Here is a 25,320-nt window from a genome sequence, read left to right on the forward strand (position 1 = left end):
CCTAATTTTGCTCCACCATTTCATCATGGCTGATCCAATTTTCCTCTCAGCCCCAATCTCTTGCCTTCTCCGTGTGTCCCTTCAGTTCCTGACCAATCAAGAATCTATCATCCTCTGCCTTAAATATATATAAAGACTTGGCCTCCACAGCTCCCTGTAGCAACAAATTCCACAGTTTCACCACTCTCTGGCTAAAGAAGTTCCTCCTCATCTCCGTTCTGAAAGGATGCCCCACAATTCTGAGGCTGTGACCCCTGGTCTCAGACTCTCCCACCATTGAAAACATTCTCTCCACATCCACTCTGTCAAGGCCTTTCACCACATGATAGGTTTCAATAAGGTCACCCCTCATTCTTTTGAATTCCAGTGAATAAGGGCCCAGAATCATCAAATGCTCTTCATATGACAAGCCATTCAAACCTGGAATCATTTTTGTGAACTTCCTTTGAACCCTCTCCTGTTTCAGTACATCCTTTCTGAGATAAGGGGCCCAAAACTGCTCACAATACTCCAAGTGTGGCCTCACCAGTGCTTTGCAAAGTCTCAACATTACATTCTTGCTTTTATATTCTAGTCATCTTGAAACTGATGCTGGCATTGCATTTGCCTTCCTCATCACAGACTCAACCAGCAAATTAACCTTCAGGAAATCCTGCACAAGCACTCACAAGTCCTTTTGTCTCCAGTGCTGCTGAAATGTCTTGCCTGAAACATCGACTGTACACTTTTCAATAGATGCAGGCTGGACTGCTGAGTTCCTCAGTATTTCGTGTGTGTTGAAAGTACTCCCATGTCCCTTTGTGTATCAGTTTTTTTTTATATTTTCTCTCCATTTAGAAAATAGTCAACCTTTTCATTTCTTCTACCAAAGTGCATGACCATACACTTCCCAACACTGTATTCCATCTGCCATTTCTTTGCTCATTCTCCTAATCTGTCTAGGTCCTTTTGTAGATTTTCTACTTCCTCAAAACTACCTGCCCCTACATCTATCTTTATATCGTCTGCAAACTTAGCAGCAAAGCTGTCAATTCCATCATGCAAATCGTTAACATATAACGTAAAAGGAATCAGTCCCAACACAGACCCCTGTGTAACACCACTAGTCTATGGCAGCCAACCAAACAAGCCTCCCTTTATTCCCACTCTGCCTTCTGCTAGTCAGCCACTTTTTTACCCATGCTAGGATCTTTCCTGTAATACCATGGGCTCATGGCTTGTTAAGCAGCCTCACGTGCGGCACCTTGTCAAAGGCCTTGTGAAAATCCAAATGCGCAACATCAACCAGTTCTCCTTTGTCTCTCCTGCTTGTGTTTTCTTCAAAGGATTCCAACAGATTTGTCAGGCAAGATTTTCCCTTGAAGAAACAATGCTGCCCTCAACCCATTTAATCATGATTCTACGGCCAGTTTTATTTCAGATTCTATTTTCTTTAGCCAGAGAGTGGTGAATCTGAGGAATTTGTTGCAGTGGAGACCAAGTTTGTAGGTATATTTAGGGCCGAGGATGATAGATTTTTGATTGATCAGGGAGGCTGCGGGCAGGAGATTGGGGCTGAGAGAAAAATACAGAGCAGCCATGATGAAATGGCCTAATTCTGCTCCTCTGTCTTATGGTAAATGCATGCAGGCCTTTTCCACTGAGGTTGGATGAGACTACAATTAGAGGTCATGGGTTAAGGGTGAAAGGTGAAATGATTAATGGGAGCAACACACCCAAACTGCTGGAGGAACTTAGCAGGCCAGGCAGCATCTGTGGGGAAAAAGTACAGCTGGTGTTTTGGGCTGAGACCTGATATGATTAAAGTGAGCTTGAGGGAGAACTTCTACAGTCAGAGGCCGGCGAGAATTTGGAATGAGCTGCCAATGGAAGTGGTGGATGTGGGTTGGATTTCAACAGTTAAGAAAGGTTTGGACAAGTACATGGTTGGGAGGCATATAGAGACCTATGGTCCAGGTGCAGGTCAGTGGGGCTTGGCGGAGTAACAACAGTTCGTCACGGACTAGGTGGGATGAAGGAGCTGTTTCTGTGCTGTAACGCTCTATGAAGCTCCGTGACTTGGTGCCTTTTGAACTTGAGTCTCCTCTGCAGCTGGAGACACACCTGGATCAGAACCTAACAGCTTGCTTAATGTCAGTACCTCCAGATGAACTCTGTCTTTTTGTGTGTTTTTCCCCCTAGCTGTCAGTCGGTGGTTTTGTATTGCCATGTGCTCCTGTCCCCGCTCCTGCTCTACTCCGGCCCCTGTATTACTGAGTACTCTGTCTCTCATCTGTTTCTCATTATTACCTGTATTGCTGCCCCCTGTGTCTCATTGTGCTCCACCTGTCATCTGCCTCTGTTTATTGCTCAGTGTATTTCAGTCCTGTGTTTTCACCTGTTTGTTTTCAGGGGTACAGGGGTTTTTTTTGTATAGGATATGATGGATAAACAGGAATAGGGTACTAGGATGGCCAAAGATGGGAGGATAAAGTATAGGTTTGTGGGTTTGTGTGTGTGAGAGATTGATTGATTGATTGGGTGGGTGAGGGGATTTAGAATGTTCGTCTATTGCACACTTCGGAGCAGAAAGTGGTGGTAATGCACCATTAAGCTGGGTGCCAACCGCCGTAAAACAAGACACAGACAGACAGACTGTTTGTTGTCAGATTGTGTCAGTGAATTTTTCTGAGCCTTTCCAGCACTCGTGTCTGCCTGTGTCCTGATTCTGGTTTTTGGATTTCTCTGGATGTTTTGATCTTTGCCTGAGCTTTGACGCCGACTTTGTTTGCACCTCGGGATTTGTTACTCAATTAATATCATTGTGTGCACAGTACTGAATATGTGATTGGATCCCTGCTCCAGCGTCCTGACACTTAAAGAAATATAATAGCCTGTGTGTAAGATTGTAGGGAGTATGCTTACTTCATCAGCTGAGGGCAGGTGAAGACCATAAGGCCATTGACATAACAGCAGAATTGGGCCATTTGGCCCACTGAGTCTGCTGCCCATTCCATCATGGCTGATTTATTATCCTTCTCAACCCCATTCTCCTGCTTTCTCCCCAGAATATAGAACCTCAGCATAGTATTGCAATAATACTTTTCCAATAAACCTGGGAGTTGGAAGGGAGTGAGAAATAACCAAGGGCTCCAGAGGCCAGCTGCGTCTGCAAGTCTACCCGTGGTCCTGACTCAGGTCCGGGTTCCAGCGCAGTACTAGTTGAACAATCTGCTCACGCTCAGACCTCTCACATACCAACCGTGCCCCCACCACCAATGGCTCGCAACCTGGATCAGTGAGTGAGCTCAACGCCACAATACCAGCACTTCCAATCGGATGCTGGATGTTCAGAGCCTTGCTGCACAATGAACAGTATTGCCCTGTGTTTGTGGGCGTTCCGAGGTTTACAGCACTGACGCATTGAATGGGTGGAACGTCCTATGAGGAAGGGCTCAGAGAGTAGACTTGATTTGTCGAAGGGTAGAGAAGTGAGCTGTGTCTAAACTGAAGTCTCAGTGGGGAGGCTGTGGGGCAGCACGGTGGAATAGTGGTTAGCACAGCGATTTACAGCGCCGACGACCCGGTTTCAGTTCCCACCGCTGCCTGTAAGAAGATTGTACATTCTCCCCGTGGCTGCGTGGGTTTCCTCCCACAATCCAAGGATGGACCAGTTGGTCGGTTACTTAGTCATTGTAAATTGTCCTGTGATTAGGCTAGGATTAAATCGGAGGATTGCTGGACAGCTCGGCTGCAAGGGACTTTTCAGTGCTGTTTCTCAATAAAATAAAATAAAAAATAAAAGAGGACAATTCTCTGATTTAAAGCAGGAATCACTAGGTAAAAATAAGGGGCCGTCTTGTTTTCAAATAGACAAAATAACTTGCATGAAATATAGACAAAATAAATCTCTCAGGGTTTTAGGATAAATGGATCGTTTTCAGGTTAGCAAACTATACCTTGTGGGATGCTGGGGCCTCAACTAGTTATAATCAATAATAATCTTAGATGGATAGACATGCGTACAGCAGTCAAAACTGTGCTGATAAAAAGATCAATAGCTTCTTCAGTTGTGAGGAAGCCTTGTGAGGGGCTAGGATAGTTTAAGCAAGTAGAGAAGGGATAGGCTGGTGGGGTGTAATGAGGAGAATCGTGCAGATATTTTCCTTTGGAAGGAATTCTAAAAGGAAAGCTATTATTCAGACAGAGACGGTCTACAAAATGTTACAATACCTAACTTGGGGTGGGGGTCTGAGAACTGGAAACAAATAAACTCGGTACAGCATGCAGGTGTGGCACAGTAGCGTAGTGGCTAGTTCAAGGCTTTTCAGCACCAGCTGTAAAATTGATCGGGCTTTGATCCCCGCTGCTGTCTGCGAGGAGTTTGTATGTTCTCCCCGTTACCGTGTGGGTTTCCTCGGAGTGCTCCAGTTTCCAAAACCATACAGATTAGGGTTATTAAGTTGTAGGTATGAAACGTTGGCACCAGACCATGGCAGCACTTGCGGGTTGCCCAGCACAATCCTCAGACTCCGTTCAATCACGAACAGGAGAAAACCTGCATGTGCTGGAAATCCAAGCAACACTCACAAGATGCCAGAGGAACTCTGCAGGCCAGGCAGACTCTGACTCCTCGTCTTTTTTTCTCCAGTCCTGCTGAAGGGTCTCGGCCCGAAGCATCAACTGTACTCTTTTCCATAGATGCAGCCTGGCCTGCTGAGTTCCTCCAGCGTTTTGTGTGTTTTCCTCGGACTATTTTGACCATTGGCGCCAAAAACACATTTCACTGTCTGACCTGATGTATTGATGTACATGTGACAAAAAAAGCTAACGTAAATATCTAATCAGCCAATTACATGGCAGCAACTCAATGCATAAAAGCATGCAGGCATGGTCAAGAGATCCTGTTGTTGTTCCAAACCAAACATCAGGATAGGGAAGAAATGTGATCCAAGCGACTTTGACCATGGAATGATTGTTGGTGAGAAACGGGGTGACTTGAGTATCTCAGAAACTGTTGCCTTCCTGGGATTTTCATGCATAACAGTCTCTAGTGTTTACAGAGAATGTGCAAAATAAAATCCAGTGAGCATCAGTTCTGAGGGCGAAAGAGCCTCGTTTATGAGAGAGGTCAGAGGAGAATGGCCAGACTGGTTCAAACTGACTGGAAGACGACAGTAACTCAAATAGCAACACGTTGCGACAGTGGTGTGCTGAAGAGCTTCTTTGAATGCAGGGTGTACCTAATAAAGTGGCCACTGAGCGGGAATAACTGGTGCTGTGATTATAATGGTAGAGACTTTCGTTACGATGAACAAGATCACAAGATAAAGGAAACCCTTATGTTGGAAGCACTAATAATTTAAAAGGCTGTGTTTTCATGTCCTCGGTTCTCTTTAGAGGAATTATATTACTGATAGGCTTCAGCATTGCTTAATACTGGGTGAAACTTTACACCAAGCTCATGTGAGATACAAAGCATAACTTAAAGAGGAACAGGGGGTTCCTGTATTCTGCCCAAGGTTCACCCCTCACAACAGCACCAAGGATTTATGTCAATGTCAGACTGCACTTCGAGTATTGTGGGCAGTTTTCAGCCCCTTATCTAAGTGGTGGCGGGGGGGGGGGGGTTGTTGTCATTGGAGAGGGTCCAGGGAAGGTTCACAAGAATGAAACGATTTATGTATGAGGAGCATATTGTGGCTCTGGGCCTGTACTCGCTGGAGTTCAAAAGAATGAGGAGGGAATCTCATTGAAAGCTATCGAATATTGAAAGGTCCTGATAGAGCAGACGTGGAAAGGATGTTTCCTATAATGGGACCATACAGAATCGCCTCGGTACAGAAGGTCATCCCTTTAGAACAGAAATGAGGAGGAATTTCTTTAGCCAGAGAGCGGTGAATTCATTGTCACAGACGACTGAGGAAGCCAAATCTTTGGGGACATTTAAAGCGGGGTTTCATAGATTCTTGATTAGTCGGGGTGTCAAAGGTTGCAGGGAGAAGGCAGGAGAATGGGTCTGAAATAAATCAGCCATAATCAAACGGTGGAGCAGATTCGATGATTCTATCTGCCGCTTCTCAGCCCACCTCTGAATCCCATCAATGTCCCATTGTAACCTCTGGCAACCTACACTATCCACAACTCCACCAACCTGAGATGACTGTACTGTGCAAAGGTCTTCGGCGCATATGTATAGCTAGGGTGCCTAAAATATTTGCACATTACTGGAATTTTTCAGCATGGACTGGAGAGCGAGTTTGTAAATCTGGCAGTATGTTACGAATGGTGACGATGGGAGCGCCACGGGAGGAATGTGGGACAGAAAAGGTGTACCAAGGACGGTGGGGGTGGTTGACGCAGTGCAGACACACCCAGCCCTGAGACCCCAGGCAAGGTCATTTGATCCCAAACAATTAGTTTATAGATCATTACAGAATGTTTCCCACTCCCTCCCCACTCCCTTCACCCTTCCCACTCTCACTCCACAATAGAGACCCATATAAAAATGAGATTTATCTTCACTCACATATGTCATGACTTTTTTTTTTGCGACGGCAGTACACTGCAATACGTAAAATTACCGTGCAAAAGTCCTGTATTTTGGGTGAAGGAAAACTCCCAAGGTGTTTTGTCAAGGATGGGCAGAAGAGTTTATATAAAGCAGCCTCTGGAAACCTGGCAACTGTAGACTTACTGTATGTTTTAAATACCATGGATTCTGGTTAATTGGGCCATCAGTTAATCAGGGCAAAACTAATACACAGTTTTATTGTGCTGTGGCAGTATTGATAGTGCTCTAATTTGTTCTGTATTTCAATTAAATACATAATTTACTACTCAGTTTGTCTTTTTTATGCCTTTTTAACTATTTCTGTGAAACTTCAGCTAATTGAGCCAGCTGCTTAATTGGGCCAGAATGCAATGGCCCCAATGTGTTCCCATTAACTGGAATTCAACGTAGTTCTTTTGTTATTGATTTGCACTTTACTACCAACTGGATGACGGTGGAGAGCTCATTCTGATAACAAATGCCTACTAACAAAATTGATTTGGATTCTAAATTGTAATATTTACTTTGTTTACAGGTTGCAGTTCAAGGACACTGTTGTGAAGGTAAGGGATTTAAGTGTTTAGAGTGATTTGTCAAGCCCATCTTAAATTTGTTGGTTAGGTTACTACTTTCATATATAGTCATAAGACCATAAGACATAGGAGCAGAAATAAGACATTTGGCCCATCAAATCTGCTCTGCCATTCCATCACGACTGATTTATTATACTTCTTAATCCCATTCTCCTGCCTTCTCACTGTAACCTTTGATGTTCTTACTAATCAAGAACCTATCAACCTTTGTTTCAAGAATATCCAATGTTCTCCAGGGACGTCAGAGATGAGGAGGTATTCCCTTGGCCAAATGGTGGTGAAGCTATGGAATTCATTACCACAGACACCATCTTTGCCATAGAGTCCTAGATTACTACAGCATAGAAACAGGCTCTTCAACCTACCTAGTCCGTTCCAGCTTTGTCTATTGCTAGTCTGATCTGCCTGCATCTGGATCATAGTGCTTCATGGCCCTCTCATCCATATACCTATCAAACTTCTCTCTCAGATGTAACAGTTGAACTAACTTCTACCACTTCCCAAGGCGGTTAGTTTCACACTCGTACCACCTTAAAAGTGAAGAAATTTCTGCTCAGGTTCCCCTTAAACATTTCACCTTCCACCCTAAACCTATGACCTCTAGTTGTAGCCTCACCCAACCTGAGGGGGGAAAGCCTGCATGCATTTACCTTATACTATACCCTTCATAATTTAGTACGTGTCTGTTGGATCCCTCATTCTCTTGCGTTCCAGGGAATAAAGTCCTAACCTGTTCAACTCAGGTCCTCAACCTCTGGCAGCATCCATGTAAATTTCCTCTGCACTCTTTTGAGCTTATTGGCATCTTTCCTGCAGGAAGCAAGGTAAATGACAACATTTGAGGGGTGCGCTAGCTTCCCAGTTAACACAATGAACAGGTAAATTCAATGCCTGATTAAGGGCCTGGAGATACATGTTTGAATCCTACCATTGTAAGTCAGGAGTTTTCAGATAGCTACAGAACATGTCTGGAATGGAAAGATATTTACAGTGGTGGTGACCATGATACCACTAGGCTGTTTCACCAATGAGAGCCAAATACTAGGAGCTGGTAGAGCAGGGCCAGAGAGAGGGATGGAAGGCACGATGTCAACCTACAGAGGAGGAGTTTAGAGGAATTTCGGGCGGCTTGCTCTGTGGAACTTACTCTCTCCTTGGCTTCACAAGGGCTGCAAAGCAAAGAGCTATCGGGACCGTCACAGAGGCTGCGGAGCAAGCCTCCAGGTGGCTATGGATCAAGAGGTTTGACCCGTAGACCAATGCTGCTGGGACACAAGCCGGGTCCTGATCAGCCCTGTTTGGGTCGCCTGAGCGAGGGTGTCGGATGCTGAAAGAACCAAAACACCCGATGACCCCAGGTTACATCTCTAGTGATGCGTCCCAGCGCATCCTAGGATGTATCTCAACATCCTGCTCCATACCGGACTCCTGATCCATTGCAATGTGGTTAAGAGTTAACTTTATCTTGAAATGGCAGAGGAAATCACTCAGACCAGTGGTTTTATTTATTTATTTATTGAGATACAGCTCGGAATAGGCCCTTCCAGCCCTTCGAACCACGTCGCCCAGCAATCCCCCATTTAACCCTAGCCTAATCATAGGACAATTTATAATGACCAATTACGCTACCAACCGGCACATCTTTGGACTGTGGGAGGAAACCAGAGCAACCAGAGGAAACCCACACGGTCACAGGGAGAATGTACAAACTCCTTACAGGCAGCAGCGGGAAGTCACAGACGGAAAGTACTGAGCTCTATGATGTCCAACTTCTGTGGTTTAATTCTTTTGTTACGAGAATACACATAAAATTAAGATGTTTGCTGGCCTGGGCTAGCATCAGTGGCATCAGCAGTTGGTCTGCCACCTGCCCTCAGGGGAAGGAGAGATAAGGAACAATGGAGCAGCGTCTGGAGATGTGTAATGAAGGGATGTGGGAGGAAGAGCTGTCTGGAGCGGCTCCCCCCTTTGAACCCTGAACTGTTTGAAGTGATGGACAGGCGATACCCCAGCAGGGGGATAAAAAGGGACAGGTTCGCTAAGACAGACACACGCCACCCGAGGTAACGAGACCCTGGAAGCGGTGCGCCTCTCACGAGTGGGTGAGAAGTGCCAGACAACGACAAGGGTGGAAAGGTACAATCAGCGGGAACCCGGTGTGTGTCCGCCCTTGCCTGGGTGCCGGGTTCACTGCAGAGGATCGACCGCATCTGGAGGAGGGGTCACAGTCGGTGACCTCAGGTGACATCACCAAGGACCCGCCCAAAAGCTGTTTGTGAGCAATCTCGCTGGTCTGTGAGTGAAGCTGTTCTGAATGATCAGTTGTTCCTATTCTATCTCTGTCTCTTCCCCCACCGTGTCCATCGCCATGGCAACGATTACTGTGAACTGAACTGGACTGAACTTTGAGTCATTTTGAAATTAGTCATTTACCCCTAGACAACGATAGAGCTTGATTGATGCTGTTATCTTAATGCTGTGCACATGTGCGTTTATCATCGCTGAACTGTTGCATTTATTATCCTTTCGATTAATGTGTTGCTTGTTTCTTTAATAAAACTTTCTTAGTTCTAGTACTCCAGACTCCAACTGAGTGATCCATTTCTGCTGGTTTGGCAACCCAGTTACGGGGTACGTAACACTTTAAAGAAATTCTTGGGGACACAACTGACTGCAGATGCTGGAAGCTCAAGTGAAAAAGAACAAAATGCTGGAGCAACTCAACGGGTCAGGCAGCCTCTGTGGAACGAAATGGACAGCTGACGTTTCAGGTCAAGAATCTTCAGCTGGACACTACATCATCAGTCCAGATCGTCTACTGTTTATCTTGCTCAATTTCAATTAGATTAGATGAGATTAGCTTTATTCGTCATGTGTACATCGAAACATACAGTGAAATGCGTCATTTGCGTTAACAGCCAGCTCAGTACAAGGATGTGTTGGGAGCAGCCCAAAAGTTCTACCATGCTTCCAGCGCCAACGTGGCATGCCCACAACATACTAACCCTAACCTGTACGTGTTCGGACTGTGGGAGGAAACTGGAGAACCCTGAGGAAAACCGTGCAGTCACAGGAAAAACGTACAAACTTCTTACAACACTGTGCTAGCACCAATGAATTCAAAACAACATCTACTTCGCAAGTTTAAAAGGCAAGGAATTGAAGATCTCTCTCATGGCATGGTGACAGATCAAGGAATTGAAGATCTCTCTCATGGCATGGTGACGAATCAAGGAATTGAAGATCTCTCTCATGGCATGGTGACGGATCAAGGAATTGAAGATCTCTCTCATGGCATGGTGACGGATCAAGGAATTGAAGATCTCTCTCATGGCATGGTGATGGATCAATTTAGACAACCCAGCCGCCACCACCCCCATCCACCCTGAGTGACTCCATGTTCCTTGTGCAAGCACAACATGAGAAAAGTTCTGGGAGTAAGCGTACTTTTCGGAAGCAACCTGAAGGAGGGAGAGCAATATATGTAAGAAAGCGATGATTTGCATTTACATATCTCCTTTTATGACTCAGGGATGCTTCAATATAGTGTACTTCCAATTCATTATTCTTCCAAAATGTAATGAGTGTTGCAAAACATAAAATATGGTGGGCAAGTGAACAGATTACAATCATAATGACTTGCTAGAGATGTATATAATGATAAGAGCCATGGATAGAAATGGACAACCAGAGACATTTTCCTAGGAAGGAAATGGCTAATACGAGGGGGCATGACTTTAAGCTGATTAGAGGAAAGTATAGGGGGATGACAGAAGTAGTTTTTTCACACAGAGAGTGATGGGTGCATGGGACGCCCTGCCAGGAATGGTGGTAGAGACAGATACAGTAGGGACAGTTAAGACACTCTTAGATGGGCATATGGATGAAAGAAGATTAGAGGGCTGTGTAGGAGGGAATGGTTAGATTGATCTTGAGGTAGTTTAAAGGGGGGCACAACATTATAGGCTGAAGAGCAATGTTCTGTTCTATGTTCTATGTTCTGCCCATCTGAGTAATATTCCTCTGGGCCCCATGGAACTCGCTTCTGTCCACCTTGCAATAGTGGCCTGGGACTGTTTCATGCCACCAGTGAAGGGCAGATGGTTAAGTTTAGGTTTAATATCACCGGCATATGTCGTGAAATCTGTAAACTTTGCGGCAGCAATACAATGCAAAACGTGATAAACATAGAAAAAAAACTGTGAGTTACAGTATGTATATATACATATTAAATAGTTAAATTAAAAGAGTAGTGCAAAAACAGGAATAAAGGAGTAGTGAGGTAGTGTTCATGGATTCAATGTCCGTTCAGAAATCTAATGGCCGAGGGGAAGAAGCTGTTCCTGAATCATTGAGTGTGTGTCTTCAGGCTCCTGTATCTCCTTCCCGATGGTGGCAATGAGAAGAGGGCATGGCCTGGGTGGTGGGGGTCCTTAATGATGGACGCCACATTTTTGAGCCATCTTTTTGAAGTTACCTTGGATACTGCGGAGGCTAGTCCCCATGATGGAGCTGGCTACATTTACAACTGTACAGTTTACTTCGATCCTATGCAGTAGCACGCCCCTCCCATCACACCACACCCCACCCTCCCCATCCCCACACCAGACAGCGATGCAGCCAGTCTGAGCTGAGTGCTCTCCAGGGTACATCTGTCGTAATTTTCCAGATTTTCTTTTAGCCCTCTAATCTTCTCAAACTCCAAATGAAATGTAGCCACTGTCTTGCCTTCTTTATAGCTGCATCGATATGTTGGGACCAGTTTAGGTCCTCAGAGATATTAACACCCAGGAACCTAAAATTGCTCACTCTCTTCACTTCTGATCCCTCTACGACGATTGGCGTGTGTTCCCTCATCTTGCCCTTTCTGAAGTCCACAGTCAGCTCTTTGGCTTTACTGACGTTGAGTGCAAGGTGATGTTGCGTGATGGCGTATCTGAAACCAGGCATACGGGAAAACACGGCATCACCTTGACGCTGCGATGCAGAGGGAGCATAGGTTATCCGGCAATGTAAAATCCCCGGGCACAGAGGAACAATGATTTCTTTCAGCAGTTTCGGTTTATTTCAATACTTTGATTGCCTCATTAAATGGCACGGACAAGTTCTGCATCATTTGTAAAACAGGCAATTAGAAACGTTAGGTTTAGTGATAAATAACCCTTGAAATTCCTGCAGAGTTTGGTTCACAAATACAACATGTCTTCTTGACAATTTTTGCTTCTGGCTATGAACAGTCACCAATAAATTCAGCACCATTGTTTTCCCCCAGGCAGTGATGATGAGCAATGCCTCAATTGCCTGCAACTCATGTGATTTCAGAGTGACAGTATCAACACTAAACATCAGACGGGATGGGAGAGAACAAAGCAGACTGTCAAACTGAAACCCTTCTTCCCCAAGGCTCAGATTCTCTCACACCTCTGCCAGACCATGGATGTATGTAATGATGCATCTCAAGCTAGAAAAATAACAGGCAGTTCAACACAGAATTACATTGATATACTGCAAGAGGCAGTTACTAAGAGTCAGAATGTTAGTAAAAAACATTCTCGTTGATATCAAGGATCAACTATATTTGCCGTATGCACTTACATGTATTAGGAATTTGCTGTGGTGTGTCAAAGTTCAAAGCAGAATTTATTATTAGCATGTAAACACAACATTCCACCATTCTAAAGAATAAAGGATAATACAGCGAAAAAGCAAGCTTAAGGTTAAAGTACAGAATGAAATAAAATGTGCATAAATTCAGAAAGAGCAGAACGTATTTAAAATGTAAGCAACATTATAAATATCTGTTGGATCCCACATCTTCTGTAAACTGTTCTTTAAAGTCAACGATCTTGCCTAGCAGACACTTTAATCTCCTTTTTATACAGAAACATCACGACAGTCGGAAAGTAGAAGAAGACAGTAAAGACAAGGCAGGACCTCTTCAGTCCAGCAGTTGCAAATCTAATGGGCACCTCGCCACGTTCAATTCCGTTCCGAAAATGTTCCTCCTGTCTCCCAGCCTGGGTGGTATTCCCATCACACTGGATGACGCAGTGGTAAGTCAACTCAGTTCCCTGCCACTTTTCCTCAGTTGGGGATGAAACCGGATAGCGTGCCAACAAAGAAATGGTGGAACACAATCTGTGTCTGCATGCAGTGACTGAGAGCCTGCGCTGTTTGGTGTTGGACAAAAGGTGTTCATAGTGTTCATGTTTCCCATTAATAGGAGAGCATGTCAAACTGAAACACTTATTAGTAATTCTGACTCTCATTCAACAACAACAATAACGTGTCTTTATAGAGTACACCAAAGCTAGCAAAATGATTCCCTAATGGATAGGGTAGTAGATGAACAACAGGAAACATCTAAACCAAGGGGTTACCAACCATGGAGTCCACAGACCCCTTGCTTAATGGTATTGGTCCGTGGCATAAAAAGGGTCTGATCTAAACAGGTGTAATGCCCAGCAGGAATGTATCACAATTAGAAAGAGGGATCCCAGGAGACAGAGGAACCAGCTGTGGTTAACGAGAGGAAAGGTACGCCACAGCAGAGCAGCGGTTAGCCCGACGCTATTACAACTCAGAGTGTCCCGGAGTTCAGTTCCTGCGCCGTTGTGTAAGGAGTCTGTACATCCTTCCTGTAGAATGCGTGTGTTTTCTCCGGGTGCTCTGGTTTCCTCCCACAGTCCAAAGACGTACCAGGTAGGTTAATTGGTCAATGTAAATCGTCCCGTGATTAGGCTCGAAGGGCCAGAAGGGCTGACTCCGCTCTGTATCGCTAATATAAGATAAAGTTAAATAAATAAGTTAGGATGGGGAAGGTAGGAGAATGAGAGGTCTTATGCAGGTGTACAAAATTATGAGGGAGACAGAGTGAATGCATCTTTTTCCCCTTAGGTCATGTGAGTCTAGAACTAGAGGTCATAGGTTTTGGGTGAGAGGTGAAATATTTAGGGGGTACCTGAGGGGGATCTGCTTCACTATGACAGTGTTGTGAATGTGGAACGAACTGCCAGCAGAAGTGGTGGGTTCAGGTTTGATTGCACCATTTAGGAGATGCTTGATAAGTATATGGAGGCAAGAGCAATGGTCTAGGTACAGTCAGATGGGACTAGGCAGAAGATCAGGTCGGCATTGAGGCCTGTTCCTGGGCCGTAGTGCTCTATGACTCCATGGCTCTTAAGGAGGTCAAGGAAAATACTAAGTCAAAGACTAGAAACTGTAAAAAGACAACAGCTAGTGGTAGGCCAAAGTAAATTGGTAAATTTACTCTTATTATTATTGTACCAAGGTACAGTGAGTAACTTTGTTCTATGTGCCACCCATACAGATCATTTCATCACATCAGTGTGTTGAGGTAGCAGAAAGCAGGACAATAATAAAGTGCAAAATAAAGTGTTACAGTTACAGAGAAAGTACACTGCAGGTCGACTATAGTGCAAAGGCACCACTCAAGTTTCTAATAACAGAGGGATAGGTGCTGTCCTTGAGCCCAGTGGGACGTGCTTTCAGGGTTTTGTATCTTCTGCCTGATGTGGGGGGGAGAGGAGGGAGAAGAGAGAATGTAGGGGGTCTTTGATTATGCTGGCAGCTTCACTGAGACGTATTGACACAGTCCTAGGCCCATTACCACACATCCATTGTTGGTACAAAGCTGGAGTCCATAATGAAGGACAAAGAATTAGAAATTGAGACAAGTTAAACCTAATTGGACTAAGTCAACATGGTTTTGTGAAAGATGGATGGTTTGACAAATTTGCCAATGTTTCTTGAGGATGTAACAAACAGAGAACCAGTGGAAGAAACGTGTTTGGGTTTTCACTCAGCCACAAAAAAAGGCTGGTGCACAAGATGAGCTACTGCACAGAAAGAACAGAAGTCAAAATGAACAGGTTTGTTTCAGCATTGAACGATGTGACTAGAGGAGTGTCTCAACGATATAAGGTGATTGGAGGAAAATATGAGGCGGATGTCAGGGGAAAGGATTTTACACAGAGAATGGTGGGTCTGTGGAATGTCCTGCCGGGGTGGTGGTAGATGCTGGTACATTTGGGACAGTTAAGAGTCTCTTAGATAGGCACATGGATAAAAGAAAAATGGAGGGCTATGTAGGAGGGAATGAATAGATTGATCTTGAAGTAGGTTAAAAGGTTGGCACAACATTATGGGTCAAAGGGCCTGTACTGTGCTGTACTGTTCCAAGTTCTACATTCAATGGACACTTTATTAGGTACATCTATACACCCGCTTGTTAATGCAAGTTTCAAATCAGCCAATCATGTGGCAGAAACTCAATGCATAAAAGCATGCAGACATGATCAAGAGGTTCAGTTGTTGTTCAGACTAAACATCAGAATGGGGAAGAAATATGATCTAAGTGACCAAGTTAAGAGAAAAAAGGAGGTGCATAGCAGGTATAGGTAGGTAGGAACAAATGAGGTGCTTATGGAGTACAAGAAATGTGAGAGAACAGTTAAGGGAGAAACTAGGAAGGCTAAAAGAAGGCATGAAATTACCCTAACAGACAAGGTGAAGGAGAATCCTAACAGATTCTGCAGATATGTTAAGAGCAAAAGGATTGCTAGGGACAAAATTGGTTTCCTGGAAGATCAGAATGGTAATCCATGTGTAGAGCCAAATCAAGTGAGGGAGATCTTAAATAAACCTTTTGCCTCTGTCTTTGCTGAGGAGATGGACACTAAGTTTATAGAAGTGAGGCAAGGCGGCATCAACTTCATGGACCTTGTACAGATTGCAGAGGAGGAGGGGTTTGCTACCCTAAGGCAAATCAGGGTGGATAAATCCCCAGGGACTAAGGTGTTCCTCAGACCCTGCAGGAGACAAGTACAGAAATTGCCAGGGCCCTAGCAGAGATATTTAAAACATCCTTAGTGACAGAAGAGGTACCGGAGGACTTTAGGATAGCCAATGTTGTTCTGCTGTTTTAAAAAGGCTCTCAATAGAAACCAGGAAATTATAGGCCAGTGTGCCTGACATTAGTTGTGGGAAAGTTATTTGAAGGTATTCTAAGGGACTGGATACATAAATACTTGAATAGACATGGACTGATTAAGGATAGTCAGCATGGCTTTGTGGGTGGTACGTCATGTCTAACCAATCTTATAAACTTTTTTGAGGAAGTTACCAGGAAAGTGGATGAAGGCAAGGCAGTGGATGCTGTCTGCATGGACTTTTGTAAGAGATTTGACAAAGTCACACATGGGAGGTTAGTCAAGAAGGTTCAGTCACTCAGCATTCAGATTGAGGTGGTAAATTGGATTGGACATTGGCTTTGTGGGAGAAGTCAGAGAGTGGTAGTGGATGTTTGCCTCTCTGACTGGAGCCCTGTGACTAGTGGTGTGCTGTAGGGATCAGTGCTGGGATCCATATCAATGACCTTAACGATGATGTGATTAACTGAATCAGCAAAATTGAGGATGATACCAAGGTTGGGGGTGTAGTGGGCAGTGAGAAAGGGTATGATGTTTTGCAGAGGGATCTACATCAGCTGGAAAAATGGGCTGAAAAATGGCAGATGGGATTTAATGCAGACAAGTGCGAGGGTTTTGCACTTTGGTGGGAACATCTAGGGTAGGCCTTACACAGCGAATGGTAGGGCACTGAGCAGTGTGGTAGAACAAAGGGATCTGGGAATGCAGGTACATAATTCATTGAGAGTGGCGTCACAGGTAGATAGGATCATAAAGAAAGCTTTTGGCACATTGGCCTTCATAAATCAATGGATTGAGTACAGAAGATTGAATGTTATGTTGAGGTTGTATAAAACATTGGTGAGGCCTAATTTGGAGTACTGTGTGCAGTTTTGGTCACCTACCTACAGGAAAGATGTGAAAGAGTACAGAGAAAATTTACAAGGATGTTGCTGGATCTGGAGAACCCAAGTTATAAGGAAAGATTGAAGAGATTAGGACTGTATTCTTTAGAACAGGGGTGTCAAACTCATTTTAGGTCACAGGCCGGATTGGGCAAAATGCGACTTCATGCGGGCCGGATCAGTTGTGCACGCGCGCATGCTCTCACAGTTTTCGTCGCCTTTGTTTTTTTCAACCTGCTCTCATGTGTCTCAATCTCTGCTATAACTACAAAGTGTTTCACTTTACAACTTACATTTCTTATGAAGGAGATTGCCTAGCAAGCATTATTTTTATGATTGGTATTAACTTACAGTCGTAGGCTACAAGAAAGTTGTGATGAGAGAGAGAAAAAACAATGCTACTTTGGCTAAGATTGTTTTGGGAGCCACAACCTTTCCATTAATAAACCATTTGAAATCAAACATTAGCAGACACAAATGTAGACCTAATGAAACAAATTGTAAATGTAGGCTACACAACTGCACCTAATTTTTATTAGCTTCCAGCAATCAAACTCAGACAATGAACACAGTTAGCCTCTAATTTTTATTGAAGTGATCACATTTACTCTAATAGAATAGTCAGAAAATGAATGAATCACAATATTAGCAACATACATCAAAGCTGCTGGTGAACGCAGCAGGCCAAGCAGCATCTGTAGGAAGAGGTGCAGTCGACGTTTCAGGCCGAGACCCTTCGTCAGTATATAAGTGTATTAAAGAAAGGGGCTTCCCTTCCTCCACTATCAACTCTGCTCTTAAACGCATCTCTCCAATTTCACGTACATCTGCTCTCACTCCATCCTCCCACCACCCCACTAGGAATAGGGTTCCCCTGGTCCTCATGTACCACCCCACTAGCCTCCGGGTCCAACATATTATTCTCCGTAACTTCCGCCACCTTCAACGGGATCCCACCACTAAGCACATCTTTCCCTCCCCCCCCCTGCATTCCGCAGGGATCGCTCCCTACACAACTCCTTTGTCCATTCGTCCCCCCCATCCCTCCCCACTGATCTCCCTCCTGGCACTTATCCGTGTAAGCGGAACAAGTGCTACACATGCCCTTACACTTCCTCCCTTACCACCATTCAGGGCCGCAAACAGTCCTTCCAGGTGAGGCATCACTTCACCTGTGAGTCGACTGGGGTGATATACTGCATCCGGCGCTCCCAATGTGGCCTTTTATATATTGGCAAGACCCGACGCAGACTGGGAGACCGCTTTGCTGAACATCTACGCTCTGTCCGCCAGAGAAAGCAGGATCTCCCAGTGGCCACACATTTTAATTCCACATCCCATTCCCATTCTGACATGTCTATCCACGGCCTCCTCTACTGTAAAGATGAAGCCACACTCAGGTTGGAGGAACAACACCTTATATTCCGTCTGGGTAGCCTCCAACCTGATGGCATGAACATCGACTTCTCTAACTTCCGCTAAGGCCCCACCTCCCCCTCGTACCCCATCTGTTACTCACTTTTATGCACACATTCTTTCTCTCACTCTCCTTTTTCTCCCTCTGTCCCTCTGAATATACCTCTTGCCCATCCTCTGGGTCACCCCTCCCCCTTGTCTTTCTTCCCGGACCTCCTGTCCCATGATCCTCTCATATCCCTTTTGCCTATCACCTGTCCAGCTCTTGGCTCTATCCCTCCCCCTCCTGTCTTCTCCTATCATTTTGGATCTCCCCCTCCCCCTCCAACTTTCAAATCCCTTACTCACTCTTCCTTCAGTTAGTCCTGACGAAGGGTCTCGGCCTGAAACGTCGTCTGCACCTCTTCCTACAGATGCTGCTTGGCCTGCTGCGTTCACCAGCAACTTTGATGTATGTTGCTTGAATTTCCAGCATCTGCAGAATTCCTGTTGTTTGAATCACAATATTATGACACTTAATGTTTCATAATGCATTTTGCTTACACATCACAGTGCATCGAACAGTATCACTCATTTTTCACTTCTAGACACCTGACATCTCTTGGCTTTAACCAGCCTGTCAATGTCAGGGACCAGTTTCTGGGCAGTTGTGATCTTCATAATGTCACTTAGATGTCTGTGTGTCAGCTGCGATCACAGTTTGGACTTATTAATGTTCATTATGGAGAACGCCTGCTCACAGAGATATGTTGTCCTGAACATGCAAAGGATCTTTGAGGCAAACTCTGTCATCTTAGGATACATCGGTCCCAGGTATTGATAGAATGAGTCCAGACCCACAGTCTGAAATTTATATTTCAAAGCTGAGTTACACTGAATTTCAATTAGTTCCTTTTGGATTTCCTCCAGCACATCTGATGCTGCGCTGACGGCAAACGCAGCAAAATACTGAGAATTCCTTCTCGAGCTGAGTGAAGGCTTGGAAATGATTCTGAAACTCACTTTTCAGCCGTGATATTTTGTCCTTGTACCTGTCCATGTCGTCATTATTCCCATGAGCGACACGCACAGACTGCAAAGAGGGGAAATGAGCTGGGTTGTTCTGGGATAGTTGCATCTCCCACAGGCCTAATTTAATTTGAAAGGCACAAATGTTGTCGTAGTATTCCGTAACAAGTTTGTTACGGCCTTGCATGTTAACATTAAGCACATTTAAGTGCTCTGTTATATCCACCAAAAATGCAAGATCATGAACCCAGTCTGGGTCATCCAACTCTGCCACTGGCTTCCGTTTCTCGTTCATGAATAGTCCAATTTCCGCACGTAATTGAAAAAACATTTGAGCACAACCCCTCTGCTCAACCAGTGGACTTCAGTGTGGTAGGGTAGGCCATGTCCAATATTACTTTCGGACAGAAGAGTGTCAAATTGCCGATGGTTGAGTCCCTCGGCTCTAATAAAATTAACCGTTTTGATTACTACATCTATGACATTGTCCATTTTCAGGCTCCTGGTACATAATGCCTCTTGGTGTATAATGCAAGGAAAATTCCAGAATTCCTGCTCTGGATTCTCTGTCGGAACTTTCTCTCTGAGTTTCACAACAGAACCTGCCCTTTTCCTGACCATGGACGGTGCGCCATCTGTGGCCACGCTGACAGCATGACTCCAGTCAACCCCCAGTCTGTCCAAGGCCTCGACGAGGCTGGAGAAAACGTCATTCACCGTTGTAGTGTTTGTCATGGGCACCATCTCCGCAAACTCCTCAGTGACGGTCAAAGATGCATCAATACCACGAATAAATATTCCCAATTGAGCTACATCAGTTACGTCGGTGCTCTCATCAATCGCAATACAGAAGGCAATAAACGACTTCACTTTATCTTTTAGTTGACTGTTCAAATCTCCTGCAAGGTCCCCAATTCGCTCTGCCACAGTATTTCTTGACAAGCTGATATTACCAAAAGCCTGTCTCTTCTCAGGGCACACCAGCTCAGCCGCCGTCAGCATGCGTGCTTTGGTGAATTCCCCTTCTGAGTATGGCTTCAACGCAGCAGCTATTTTGTTGGCAATAATATAGCTGGCCTTGACAGTTCCATCATGAGTCTCTCGACTTTTGGTGAACACTGATTGCTGTTTTTTCAGATCTGCTTCAAGCTCGTTTACCTTTTGCATTCTGAGTCATCCTGCGTACTTGTCATATTTTTCTCCGTGTGACGTCTCATAGTGTCGTTTGATATTGTACTCTTTTGCCACAGCATATCAGACACACAGGTTTGCCGTTGACCTCACAGAAGAAAAAACGATCTTTCCAATTATCATTGAATATCCGACCTTCGATGTCAACTTTTCTTGGATAGCATTTTGAACCACAGCAGCAAACAGTCTCAGCCTTGCTACAGGTGTTACTTACCTGAGTACTCTGTGTGTTTGTACTGTGTCTGACGACGTAAGTGGGGCCCTAGTGGTCTTCAGTGCAGGATGGTAGGTGTTGTTTATGCACAGCGGGTGGTTAACTGCTGCCTATTGTTTTCTAAGTACACACAATAAGCTGCCGGCACGGCAGGCAGCACAGACAGCGGTGGGAGAGAGAGAACGGCTGCCGTACAGATACATAATAAATGGTCATGAATATACTTTTTTATCCCCCAAATCATCCAGCAGGCCGGATTGGACCCCTTCGCGGGCCGGTAGTTTGACACCCCTGCTTTAGAACATTGAAGATTGAGAGGATATCTGATAGAGGTATACAAAATTGTGAGGCATATAGACAGGGTAAATTCAAGCAGGCTTTTTCCACTGAGGTCGGCTGGGACTACAACCAGAGATCATGGTTTTAGGGTGAAAGGTGAGAAGTTTAAGAGGAACATGAGGAGAAACTTCTTCACTCAGACGGTCGTGAGAGTGTGGAATGAGCTGCCAGCACAAGTGGTCCATGTGAGCTGAATTTCAACATTGAAGAGAAGTTTGGATAGGTACATGGATGATAGGGATATGTCGGGCTATGGTCCCGGTGCAGGTCAATGGGAGTAGGCAGTTAAAATCACTCTCTGACCGTGGTGTCTGAAAAGAGGATGCTCTCCAAGTTGCATGCCATCTTGGACAATGTCTCCCATCCACTATATAATGTACTGGTTGGGCACAGGAGTACATTCAGCCAGAGACTCATTCCACCGAGATGGAACACCAAGCGTCATAGGAAGTCATTCCTGCCTGTGGCCATCAAACTTTACTCCTCCCTTGGAGGGTCAGACACCCTGAGTCAATAGGCTGGTCCTGGACTTATTTCATAATTTCCCGGCATAATTTACATATTACTATTTAATTATTTATGGTTTTATTACTACTTAATTATTTATGGTGCAAATGTCACAAAAAACAATTTCCCTTGGGATCAATAAAATATGACTATGACTATGACTATTACAATGACTATGACTAAATGGTTTTGGCATGCAATGTCTGGGCCAAAAGGTCTGTTTCTGTGCCGTACTTTTCCATGACTCTTTGATTCTGAGTGACTTTGACCATGGAATGATTGTTGGTGCCAGATGGGGTAGTTTGAGTATCTCATAAAGTGCTGGTCATTGGGATTTTCATGCTCAACTGCCTCTAGAGTTTACAGAGAATAGTGCGACAAACAAAAAGCATCCAGGGAGCCACAGTTCTGTGGGTGAAAATGTCTTGTTAGTAAGTGAGATCAGAGGAAAATGGCCAGGCTGGTTCAAGCTGTCAGGAAGGTGACAGTAACTTTAATAACCACGCATTACAACAGTGAGCATCTCTGAACTCACAACATGGACTACAGCAGCAGACAATCATGGACATACTCTCTGTGGCCAGTTTATTAGATAAGGAAGTACCTAATAAAGTGGACATTGAGTGTATATTCTATGATCTATTTTGGCCCTTTCTTTTCATGAGTTCTATATTTGTTACTAACACAGACTCTCACAGGCAGGCAGCTGAACGGGTCAGCAAACACACTAGTGAGTATGTACGTACCTGCCAATCAGAGTTTCATTGCGGTGGTATTTAACTTCCTTCCTTCCATTTCAGTCCTGTCGAGCCTTGACCAAAACACAGCAAAAGCAATGCTCCCTGCTCACCTTGTCCTCTTTCCAGCAAAGAAGACTACAGTTTAGATTGAAGGCGGAATTTATTTAGTATAAAGTTACTGTTTCTGAGTTATTGTTTCAGTGTTAGCTTTGGTTTGAGATTTTAGTCAGCAGCCCCATTGGTCTAGCTAGTATTATTTTCCTTTTCTTCTGTCCAGTGCTTATTAAAAGTTAGTGAACCATTCAATACTCTTCAGTGTCTCGCCCTGCGCACTTGGGCCTTCATCACACATCCTTGTCAGTAAGGCTCAACCACCAAAATGAACACAGCAGAGAGAAAGCAGCTGACCGTGGCCCTGACATTCATTAGTCAGGGAGGAAAAAAGTTAAAGTCAGTGGAGGCTGGGTTGGCAGAGGTGTCTCTCAGAGCACGACAGCTACTTTCAGAGTGGCAAGCCCTGTCCAAACAGGAAGAATAGGTGTCGGCACTCACAGCAACAGTTCGGCAACTCACCACAGACAGCCAGAGTGAGCTGCCTCTCACTGCCATGGTTCATCGTCCTTCAGCCAGGACAGTCCCACTCCCAGCATCGCCCACATCCTCCTCTTTAGTGGCCGAGTCTCATCAACCTCAGCCGCTAATGCCCCGATTCCCTCAGATCAGGACCAAGTATACCTTCACTGGATAGATACAGGTCTCCCCCTCCATCTGAACGTAGAGCGTTCCTATGAAACCTTTCATAAGACGAAATGGCATAAAGTGAAGCAATTACCACTAATTTATATGGGAAAAAATTTTAAACATTCCCAGACCCAAAAAATAACCTACCAAATCATACCAAGTAACACATAAAACCTAAAATAACACTAACATATACTAAAAGCAGGAATGATATGATAAATGCACAGCCTATATAAAGTAGAAATAATGTATGTACAGTGATGCAGGCAAGTTCAACGAACGCACAATGTCTTTATTTCGTTCACCACGATCGAAACGCTTAATTACGTCCAGTTTTACGCTAAGCGTAACACCCTTACGAGCTCTCTTAGGCTTTTCTGTTACCTTAGGACACATCTTGCTGACGGATGCACAAAATAAATCGAGATAAAGCACAGATACTCACAGACACAGTTCAAAGCTATGGCGGCTTGATGCCGAGATGCTGCGTGTAGCTCCCGGGGACGGGGTTTGGCAGCGCCACTCTCACTGCTCGGGGTGCGCGCTGCCTCTATAACGGCTCGCTGCAAAACAAACGCTGAATGCTATTTTTGCTTTTCGCCTTTTTTTGTAAAAGCGAAAATCCTCCGGATTTCTTTCGGTTAGCGAAAAAGGGTACTAGTGTAGGTCTTTCGTAAAAGCAAAGTGGTGTAAAGTGAACTTTCGAAAAGCGGGGGATACCTGTACTCCAGTGACGCCGACGGCTGCTGGGATTTTATCGCCCAGCGTAAACTGAATTTCCAAGCCCAGCCAGGTCAGTTTGGTGATGATGCGTGTAAACTGGCTTACCTGGTGAATCTTTTAGATGGACCCCCAATCAGCCTGTAAGTCACTCCACACGAACAAGGTTCCCCTGCAGAAGAGTCTTTCCAGCAATCTGTGACTGAGTTCAAGCGAGTGTTACATCCTCCAGCACAGTCAGCCCTCCAACTCCTGGACCTGCGCCAAGGGAAAGGGACAGTCAGGGACTATGCTGCAAAGTTCCACCTGCTTGGAGTTGAGATGGAGTGGAATGAGAGATCCCTCAGCAGTGCTTTCGAGTGTTCGCTGATCGCAGGGTTTCGGCATGAGATCACGGTGCGTGACGAACATCCTGGATGACCTGATAAATCTGGCCATTCAAATGGACATCTGGGCAGCTGAATGGCACAGAAGGAGGATGCCCTGAGCCTCTTTAGATTACCATCTGTCCTCGTACCCTATCTCATCATCAAGTAAACAGTCTGCAGAGGAACCTGTGCAGATGGAGGGCATGCACATGTCACTGGAGGAACGAGATCGCTGCTGGAGAACAGGTTGCTGCCTTTACTGTGACACACCAGGACGATTCTAGGCATCATGTCCCAAGCGTACAGTAAAAGACGATACCCATCAGCAGGAAGGGGGAGTTCTGGCTGATTGAATCTCAGTGCAAGCATCTTTCCCTAATTGCATAACGCTCTCAGCTTCCTTGATATGAGGGTCTCAGACCCATGAGCTTCAAGCATTTTTTAACTCCAAGCTGATGGAAACTTTACGGATACCTCCCGGGCTCCAGGTTCCAGAGGGATATCCATGTGGTCTGACTCAGCAATTGAGAGAGAATATTGATATCAAGGCTCTGGATGTCGGCCTCTGGGCACTGACAAGGTCCCCCTTTCCACACACTACCCCTCCAACCTGTGACAGTGGGAACCATAAGGAGCAGCTCTCCCTCTACCTTGGTGATTCACGTGCACTGCTGCCGGTGCTTGGGCTTCCGTAGCTATCTTGACACAACTTACAGATTGTTTGGTCCCTGAAGGCACTCCAAGAGTAGGGACTGGCATACCTTCTACCTGTATGGGTGCAGCTCAATCTTCTGTCAGAATATCCCCTCCAGTGCCAACTGCTAGTGTGGATCTGCCTGGTACCCCGGCTGAATATGCTGACCTTGCTGAGTTTTCAGTAAGAAGAAGGCAACCTCTCTGTCTCCACACCAACCATGCGACTGCATTATTGACCTTTTACCCCGGACTAATTTGAAAGTGTTGAATCACTTTGTTTGTTTATGGGCAACATTCTTATCAATACCTGCTCTTTAACCAGGAATATGTCCAGCATGTCTGAACAGTTCCCAGATGGTTCCTCAAGAATTATCTTTATGGTATGCCAAGCCAGAGGGGTCTAGTTCCATAAGGAGCAGA

General features: G+C 45.0%; 1 protein-coding gene across 1 annotated transcript in view; it reads left to right on the forward strand.

Annotated features, from left to right (window-relative positions):
- The window catches only part of mindy4b (MINDY family member 4B), a 91,421-nt gene that overhangs the window by 3,391 nt on the left and 62,710 nt on the right, over positions 1–25,320 (forward strand). Inside the window, exons 5-6 of the mRNA XM_063044814.1 lie at positions 7,068–7,095; positions 13,008–13,178. Of these exons, the coding sequence (XP_062900884.1) occupies positions 7,068–7,095; positions 13,008–13,178 (199 nt within the window). The remainder of the gene's footprint in view (positions 1–7,067; positions 7,096–13,007; positions 13,179–25,320) is intronic.

The sequence above is a fragment of the Mobula hypostoma genome, chromosome 4 (assembly GCF_963921235.1).
Source record: "Mobula hypostoma chromosome 4, sMobHyp1.1, whole genome shotgun sequence".
Classification (NCBI taxonomy): domain Eukaryota; kingdom Metazoa; phylum Chordata; class Chondrichthyes; order Myliobatiformes; family Myliobatidae; genus Mobula; species Mobula hypostoma.